The sequence below is a fragment of the Mustela putorius genome, unplaced genomic scaffold (assembly GCF_011764305.1).
Source record: "Mustela putorius furo isolate JIRA1106 unplaced genomic scaffold, ASM1176430v1.1 tig00004068_pilon_pilon_pilon, whole genome shotgun sequence".
In the NCBI taxonomy this organism is placed as follows: domain Eukaryota; kingdom Metazoa; phylum Chordata; class Mammalia; order Carnivora; family Mustelidae; genus Mustela; species Mustela putorius.
The window spans coordinates 408,802-418,736 of record NW_025422199.1 but is presented as its reverse complement, the minus strand read 5'-3'; the positions used below and the strand labels follow the sequence as shown (position 1 = coordinate 418,736).

At 37.1% G+C, this 9,935-nt stretch overlaps 1 protein-coding gene across 6 annotated transcripts in view; it reads right to left on the bottom strand.

The window, feature by feature from the left end:
• Positions 1-2,151: 2,151 nt before the first annotated feature.
• WNK3 (WNK lysine deficient protein kinase 3) overlaps positions 2,152-9,935 on the bottom strand; it is a 155,711-nt gene continuing 147,927 nt past the window's right edge. For all 6 annotated transcript variants that reach the window (XM_004780581.3, XM_004780582.2, XM_004780584.3 and 3 more), the window contains one exon: positions 2,152-7,643. In XM_004780581.3, coding sequence (XP_004780638.1) covers positions 7,314-7,643 — 330 coding nt within the window. In that variant the 3' untranslated portion in view covers positions 2,152-7,313. The remainder of the gene's footprint in view (positions 7,644-9,935) is intronic.

Sequence of the window (9,935 nt, the reverse complement as noted above, 5' to 3'; positions counted from 1 at the left end):
GGTTCTCAACCCTAATTATATTAATATGTGGATGTAACAGTACTGGTTGTAGGGATGGGACAAAGACATATTATTTTAAATTGCAGTAAAATACATAAAACAAAATCTACCATCTTCACCATTTTTGAGTGTGCAATAGTGTTAAGTACATTCACATTGTTGTGCTTTATGTAGCTCCCCAGGCAGGTGATTTTAATATGCAGTCAGGGTTGAGAACCTCTGAACTGTAATGGAGAAAACTTACAAATACTGGTTTAATTTCTGAGGTTATTTCTTCATTAGTAACATGCATGCCAGCTAGTCCTTTGCAATTCTTCATCTATCTATCACAAGGTCCTGCTCCTATTCGGACCATTACCTATGCTGTACATCTTCAATTCTGTCTTGAGCTTCTGTTGTGTGACCGCACCTCCTTCTCCCCTACTACTACTCCTACCACTACTACTTCTTCAACTCCTTCAAAACACTTTAGGCACAGACAATTCTGCCATCTCATTCTTTTATCTAGTGATACACATTTTTTTCCTCAAATTATTTTCATATAGAGCTTTTGCAATATTAAATGAAGGCCAAATTAAAGGATTTTTTTAAAAGATTTTATCCATTTATTTGACAGACAGAGATCACAAGTAGGCAGGGGAGGGGGGGAGAGCAGGTTCCCTGCTGAGCAGAGAGCCCGACTTGGGGCTCAATCCCAGGGCTCTGGCATCATGATCTGAGCTGAAGGCTGAGGCTTTAACCCACTAAACCACCCAGGTGCCCCAGTGATGCACATTTTAAGTGGGTTTTATATTGTCTTATTCCCCAACTTAAACACTTTCACCTCTGGACCTCACTCTTACATCATCTAGGACCTTTGGGGCCAATACCTAATCTCTTCCACCAACAGATTTCACATTGACTCACCGGTTGGGTTCAGTTTTGTCACCTGTTTCCTCTTCTCTTAAAATAGTGATAATGTAAGGTCCCTTGAGCAGTCATTACTATTATTTGAGCACACCTACTACGTGCAAGGTATAGTGCTAAGCCCTCTCTTTGCTTTTTCATTTAGTCTGGAAACAACCTGACTGAGGCAGCTATCCTTTTTATAGAAAAGGAAATCAAAGTGGAAAAGTTAAGCAGTGTTCCCAAGTTCACAAAGCCAGAATACAAATCTGGGTCTGTTGGACTCTAAAGAGTCTATCTGTATTAACCCAAACTGAAGGCAAATGCTCAACCAACTGAACCACCCAGGCACCCCTAAAAATATTTTTAAAATCCTCAGCTAACCTTGGGTATTTTTGACAGGTCTCTAACTCTTCCTCCAGGGCTGGTTGCATAAATATATGCTCAGTTCTTCTAAGTTATCAAGTGAACAAGTGATCGGACCTCATTTGGCAGTTTCCTAAGTCATTGCAGTGTAGTAAATGAGAGATGTGGGAGGGAAATTTCCAAATATACTTTTTTCCCTAAACATGCACCATAAACATTGTCAACATGAAAGGAAATCTCCTTAAGTTTGTGCAAAGGGCACATTTTGAATTCCTGTTTGTACCATAAACACAGTTCTATTCCTGAAATGATGAAACAAGCACTGGATATAACCTCATGAAAGACATTTAAAAAGAGCACCTACTAATCCTGATTAATAGATGGAAACTTAATGTAAATGTATGTGGATTATTTTTCCAACAGTTTATCTGAGAGTTGTATGGCCTGGGGTTTTTCCCATGAGCTTGGGAGTCAGACAGAACTAGGTTTGGGTCCAGGCTTCACCATTTCCTAGTTGTGTTAACCATGCCAAACTCTTTAATCTCTCTGATCCATAAATTTTCTCTGTAAGTTGAGATAGTAAGACTTAGCTTATAGGATTGTTTTTTGAATTAAAAATATCACAGGTAAAAGCCTAAATAACACAACAGGTACTTAGAAAAATCATAGTGAGTATTATAATTATAGCTCATTGATAAGAGTGGAGAACAGGTACAACTCAAAATTTGCTAGCGCTATATACATCAAGAGATAATCGATGGCTTGGTTAATTTGTTCAGCCAGCATAATCTATAGGACTAAATCTTTTAAATCTCCTAAAAATTACATTTGTTAAATGAAGAACCAGTTTAAGCCAGGTGACTGCAGTGACTATGAAAGCATTTTAATAAGATACCATACTCATTTTATAACACAGCCTTTATTTTCTGTTTCAAAACAAAATTTCCAAGAAACAAAACAAAATACTTACAATGGCTGGGTACAAATGAAATAAAAATCACAGTTTCAAAGAACCAAAATCAGTTGACTGCTTAAAGGCAGATCACTTGGTTTACCAAAGGAAAAAAAAGGTTAATGTCAAGAAGGATTAAAATTAAATTTAACATTCTTTCTATATAATGCTACATTCCCCAATTAAGAAAGGAGAATTCGCATATACAACTAAATGTTAAGTGTAAAGAAGTGGCTGAAATTCTGCATACTTCATAGCAAATTATGCATGAAAGTTTATTAAATGCATAAACTTCCTGAGTGGCTCCCATGCTGCACTAGGTCTACATGCTTAATATTCATATCAAACAAGTTACAGCTTTAAGTGATTGAGCATGACAGACCTTGAACAACTGCACTTTCCGATCAGTCACTATTTCTGCTGAGGGTATGGTCTGGCCCACAAACCTCAATCTGAAATCTTAACTTATAGTGGAAAAGAAATGTAACTTAAAAAACAAAACAAACAAAAAAACAACGGGAAGGATGACAAAGCACGCATTTAGGAGTTTATTTTACACTGGCACATTTTTTTTTTTCTCAAGAGCCCAGTTTCTCTTTTCCCTTCTTGCTTGACTTTTAGCCTTTTTTTTTTTTTAAATTAAGAGAAAACCTTCCAGAATGGGAACTGTCGGTTTGTACACTCTTCCAACTATCTCACTTGAAAATAACTTCAGTGTCACCTAAGCACTATGCCAGGCCCCTTCCTATGTTGGCTATCAAGAACCCTGACCAATGTTTGTGTTCATCCTTCACATAAAAAGACTGTTTCCATGGTGAACTGAAAGCATTTGGCTCTGTCAAAATTTCATACTAATTTCAAAGGACTTTACCAAGTTTGAGTGTCACAATTTTATAGCCTGTATTGGTTTAAAAAAACAAAACTGATTATCAGAAATTACATTTATCAAATCAATGGCCTTTTCTACACAACAACCCCCCACCGGTTCATCTTCAAAACCAAAGGGGGATAAAAAAAAGTCCCCAATATACTATAGAATGAAAAAATGAACAATCTATTCTAGAAAATGGCCTGCACCCCACCTCAAATCTCAAGTTTCTCTAAACCAAACAGAAGATTAAATAACTGAATCCCAAATATATTTCAGGAATGTATTTGTGCATGAAGCCTGAAATACAGTATTTGCTAACATTAAATATGCTGTAGTGTTATACACAGTAACCATGTGAAACAAAGAACATGTGGCTTATAAACATTAGCTGAGTGTTCTGGAAAAAGAAAAAGAATGCATCATTTCATCCTTCAGTAAAGACAGCAAAGAAGAAAGTCAATGCCTCCAATAAACTTTAGAGATTGAATAAATAGTTACCACCAACTACAATTCAACTAAAAGCATACAGCCATTTTAAGGTAACAAAATACCACTGAAAATACCTAGCAGTATGCTAATATGCTGAATGACAGGCCACTGCTGTAGGATTGAGCAAATATGTCACTGTGATAGTTAAAGCAATTTCAACACATAGCCCTTTAGGCACACAGACAAGAAATGCACCTTTAGTAAAAGATGCAAAGTTGCAGGCACTGGACTGTCTAGATACTTTCTTACCATTTCTTTTAGGACTGACTCCTAAAACTAAATCCTACATTGCCACCAGCTGGATTTCTTTCTCTGCTCTCCTTCCCCAGATCCCAAAAGTTTATTCTGCAGAGGCACATGGCTCTCATCACTTAAACACAGATTGGTGGCAGAGTGGTGGTTCCTCTCATATCTAACTCATGCTTAGCACTGGGACTAGGAGGCAGGCCAGATTTATAACCTGAAAGAATACTGAGAATCAAGGCAAAAAAGCAAGTTTCACAGGCAGTGTTTACTTGTGCACCCCTAAACAGCACTGAAAACGAGGTAGATAAACGAAAGTAATTGGACTGGGTTAAATCTGGGGTTCTAAAATGATACATCCCTTCATATTGTACATAACACTCCACACTCAATCCAAAAATCACAGCGGAAAAGTGCCTTTTAAACTTTCACAGATAATTTTGCTGTCAAACCATGAGAATTCATGCTTGATATAAAACTGGCAAGAAAAGGATGAAAAACAAAAGGGATATTTGTTATATTACAGCAAATTACCTTAAATAGAGATTCAAGACTGCTACAAATATACATAGAGTTATTTTCATTAGATTTACACCAATACTGGTTTCATAGTCTTATGGTGTTACACCCAACTTCACAAACATAGCAGCATGTACTTCATGATGAAATGCTCACATTGCCACATATGGAGATACAGTACTATTCATCAGACTTGTACTTTGAGAAGTAAACATAGAGGTTGGACATACAGACTATCCCCCAAATAAACTTTACAAGTAGGATGGTTTAGTACAACCTCTTTCTCCTACAAAAAGGAAAATGAAAAGGACAGTTTTGGGTAGAAGGCCCTTGTTATATAGTAGGCTCTTTGTTAAGTAAGAAGGGAATTTCTGAGCTTCACCTCAAGAGTTAACTGCTTTTGGGAAGGAAAATTACCTCAGCAAGGATGAAAACAGCACTATTATATGAGTTAGCAAAATTATGAAATAATGTAAAACCCCTACTTAGAAAACTAGCCAATATTTACAGTCAAAGTGACTATAATCTGAATCAAACATTTAATGAGAAAAAAATAAAAACCCACAGTGATGTGAATAACACTGTTTTCATTTCTGCACAAACTCACTTTTTTTCTGTATTTTTAAACTTATACATGTTACATATACATAATGTATACATAACATATGTTAATCCAACTACTGCGGTCAGCATGGAGACAGCAGTATGCTATTCACTATCTTCAAACTTCAGAAGACTACTTTTCTTTCCAGCAAAAAATCTGAAAAGATTCTAAATATTACAAGGCACTGCAAAAGTCTGCAGGCAAATGAATGATGAATCATACCTAAAACAGAGGTGGTGGCAAAATATGGGACATTTGATGTAGAGCAGCCATTAATAAATGTAATTGTGCATGTCATCCATGGAGGTTTTTTTCATCCTGGGATATACTGTTTAAAAGCATTACATGTAGAGAGGAAGGGATCTTAAAACCTGCAGGATTTTCACTTTATAGGTTGTAAGTCTTAATGTAATTACACAAAGCCAACTCTTATAATGAAACACGAGCAGTTTTAAAGAATTACGGATTTTAGGTGCATTGTTTTTGTACACATGGAAAACAATGCAATGCAAGTATTTGCATTACACTAATGTCCTAAAATCACTGCGACTTGCAAACCAATACTGTAGGAGAAATTTGAAGAATCTGTACAGAAGAGACTCACCCAAACCACAGTATGATTTATGAAAAGAAACTGTGGCTCTTATCAACAGCAATTCTGAAAATGCTGCCTTAGACACCCCAAAGGATAGTGACAAAATCTTTATGATGTTTAGTGTGATCCTCAGGGAAGCAATACCAGACACACTTTTTTGAAAAGGGGTACTGAATGTCACAAAGTAGACTATGCAAAAAAAAAAAAAAAAGTATACCTATTGAGTTTTCCTCATTACCTGGCAAGCTCATGGGGTAAAAATTTTAGAGGAACATGGGGGAAAATCTGTTCAAAGAAATGTTGGGTGGTAATATGGAATGGTTACCAGTCGATAGAATTCATTATCAGGTAATTGTATGGTAGAAATGACCCTGAAATTTTCAGAGTAAAAAGTATTTCAAACATGTGGATGTGATAGTTGATTAATACCATTTAAGAATTCTATTTGGGTTTCACAGACTGAGCATTAGGTAACTCTGTGACCAGCCTTTTAGGATTATTATAGTTAGCCTCCTTGAAAAGCAAAAAGTGTATATTTTGACATTGTCTCACCTCCTTCTAAAACTGGATAAAACCCAGTAAAGTGCAACTTGACAGTGATCTCTCTCAGATTCTAAAAAGAGGCTGCCAAAATCATGTAAGATCTAAAATCATCTAGGATGCTATATATACTAACAAGAAATTATAACAACTAAAAAAATGGCAATCCCCCCCTCAAAAAAAAAGCTAAGGGCAACTTAAATAGTGTCCTTTGAGGGTCTACCTTTTCACTGCAGGACAGTGTATACCCCACACCTTAGAACCCTGTAAAGCCAGTGTTTCATGTTTAAGTCTCAAAACCTACAACCTACTGTGTCAAGTACATTTTACTTCAGAACAATGGATCAATAGAGGTGTAACTTGAATCCTCTTTGTTCGGAATACCAAGATTCCCCCAAAATGAGATTCATATCAGCTGCAATATATCCCTTACAAAAGAATGCAAGCCAAACCAGTGCCTCTCAGATGCTCAAAAACAATGTAGTGTGCACATGAGAAACAAGGAGATAGCTGCTTTGAATTACTATTGAAATCCTAAAGCAGCTACAGTATCTGCAGAATCAAGGAACTGTTACAGTTCTGTTTTTTCCTTTCTCTCCGCCTCACCTAAAACAAGGCTTCACTCCTCCTGCTGTGACGACGGGAAGAAAATCACATTAAAAAGGGCTCATGGTCTATATTGGTTGACAAAGTTATTCTAATTTCATATACCAAAACGTTTCCTGCAGCAAGTTACCCTGCCTTCTGGGAAAGGTAAACCTAAGATAAACATGTGAAGAATCCCATAAAACTCCAGCTGTTCGAGGGTCTCACTTCGTCCACATTTGGGGAATATCAATTTAAATAGTTTTTATACATTTTAAAGTATCATCCAGCTGCAGATAGCAGCAGTAAAAAATGGGGGCTTTTCAGCAATTCATGGAAAGTGTCCTGGAAATGGTAATGCTCAAGCTGAGCTTATTAAAGCATTCTGAACGGTATTTTTAAAAAATCAAGTATCAAAGAGGATAGGATCTGAAGTGAAAAAACATTTCTGTGTGCAGTGCTCTATGTACAAACTGCACAGTTCTACAGAATGATGAGCTATATAAAATACCATAATGGAACAACAACAACAAAAATTCAGGGAAAAGTAAACTTAAATGAGGGAAAATATGGCAGAACCAAGAAGAAGAACGTTTAGTATCTTAGGTGTCCTGAAAATAATTCTGAAAAAAAAAATCTCCCTTTTCTTCCTCTCTACTCTGATTCATTTGGGACCAGGAGGGATTGCAGATGGATTCTGCACTGATGAAGCTGGAAATGCCTGTAAATTCATTCCCGGCTGGAATGGTCCCCCAGATTGAGTAGGAATTACCACAGACTGTTGCGGTGTTCCTGAAATTCCTACCCACTGTACTGGGTACCCTGGCCCCCCCACAGCATTATATTGACAAACATGGGGCATTCCATATGATGATAATGGCCCAGGAAATGAAGGGAGTGGGAGTCCTTGTGGCAAGGAGGTTGGGACAGCTCCACGGATTTGGGACAGAGAAGAAATCCATGTTGGTGTGTAGCCCATAGTAGATGGAGTATTCTAACAAAAACAAAAATAAAAACAAAAGATCAGTTCATTTGGTCGATGCTTTTACCCATCTATATTCCTTCCTATTCCTTCTGGCTTACTATTTCTATTATTACTATAAGAGGCTACCACTTTTGGAGCACCTTTCTGTGTGCCAAGCATTGTTGCATACCTTATTTATTTCCTCTTCATTACTGCCTTTTAAGGGAGGCATTTTTGGATAAAGAAACTGAAGCTCAAAACTGATGACACCCAATATCACTAAGCAACTTGACAGTGAGGTGAGGATTTGAATAGAGTTCCAGCTAACTCCAAGGACCCTGCTAAATCTCTGTTCACAGTTTAATACTGTCCATTTCTTTATGGTAGCAGTACTCTTCTTTTTTTTTTTTTTTAAGATTTTATTTATTTATTTATTTATTTATTTGACAGAGAAATCACAAGTAGATGGAGAGGCAGACAGAGAGAGACAGAGGGAAGCAGGCTACCCGCTGAGCAGAGAGCCCGATGCGGGACTGGATCCCAGCACCCTGAGATCATGACCTGAGCCGAAGGCAGCGGCTTAAACCAGTGAGCCACCCAGGCGCCCCTACTCTTCTACTTTTATTTCCTTCTGCTAGCCCCATGAATTTTTTTCATTCAGCACCACAGACCAGCTTAATAGGTAATTCTTTGGACACAGACGAGCATGATATAGTGTGGCACAGGGGAAGAGTCTAGTATATACATTAGGTGCTCAACAAATGTCACTGCCCTACCCACTTCTCATTGCCTTAAAGTCTAAAATTCCCATTGCATTTTTGGAAGTTTAAACTCAAGACAATTATGTTTTTGGCAGTACTGTGAAAATATATTCCTGCCTGACTCTCCTTATCATGTCCTATTGTGATTACACACATCTATCAAGATTACTGAAATTTTAGGCACACAGTAATAGTAAGTCAAACGGAAGTAAATAATTCTCCCTTAAAGTAGAGTTTGGTATCAGTCCCAAATGCTTAGTTCTTTTAAGCTGACTAGTCAAGCTAAAAGCCTTTCAAATAAACGTTGAAAGTAAAAGCTTTTGCTTGACTCAATAATGAATGACTGTATCTCATGTGGTGAAAAAACACATTTATTTCAAATTCAGTTATCTCTTCCTCATATCAGTGTTTTAGTTCCATTAAAGTAAAATTTAATACCTCTGATTCAAAAGGGCACATATAGTATGACTGCATTTTTATGAAGTCATTTCCATGTATACATATACAGACATAGAAAGATATATGAAATGGTGTTTATAGTTAGTGACAATTATTTAGAGGTAGTGGGATTTGAAGGTGGTATTTTAAGATTTGTACTTTTCTGCACTTATTAAATTCTACAATGAACATTATTTTACAAACAATAATGTGATTTTTATTTTTAAAAAAGACAATTGGAGATGGTTTCTTATACTTAACCTTCTGCATATTTCAAAGGAATTTGAGATTCAAATGACCTCTAGTCTTTCCTCTACCAAAACACACTGCCTACGCATGTTCCACATCTTGTGAATGGTACACTGGAATGATAGCCAGTAATGGCAGCCAGAAACCTAGTCTTGACCACTTCCCTCTTGATGTACATCCATTCCATCACTAAATCTTGTCCCTTTTTTCTCCTTAAAGTAGGCTCCATGCCCAGTGTGGAACCCAATATGGGTCTTGAACTCACGACTCTGAGATCAACACCTGAGCTGAGATCAAGAGCTGGACACTTAACTGACTGAGCTACCCAGGCACCTCCATTTTATCCCTTAAACATTTCTTGGAATCTGTTCAATTTTATCTCAGGTTCTCTTTATATAGACTACTGTGACTAACTCTCAATTCATCTATCAACTTCTTCTACCCTCCCCCTCCCCCATAATCCTTTCTTCTTGCTTCAAGTCAGAGTAATATTTTTGAAAAGCAAATTTGATGTTAACCCTAGGGCTTCAACGGCTAACAACTTTTTTTTCCCTCCTGCTACCCCTCTTTCTTAAAATAAAGACAAAGTTCCTTATCATCACCACTTTTAAGACCCTCCTGGCCTCCTTAGATTGACCACATACCAACTCCTGTCTGCTCTCTTCACTTCAGCCAAACTAGCTTATTTTCAGTCCCCTCATGATCCCTTTACCCATACATGACTTTTGCATAAGCTGTTCTTTCTGCTTGGAATCACATTCCCTCTCCTTTTCACCTACTTAACACCTACTCATTCCTCAGATCTCTATTCAATCAGCACTTTTTCGGTGAAATTTGACTTCCCTTCACTAGATCAAATCTCTTACCTATGATA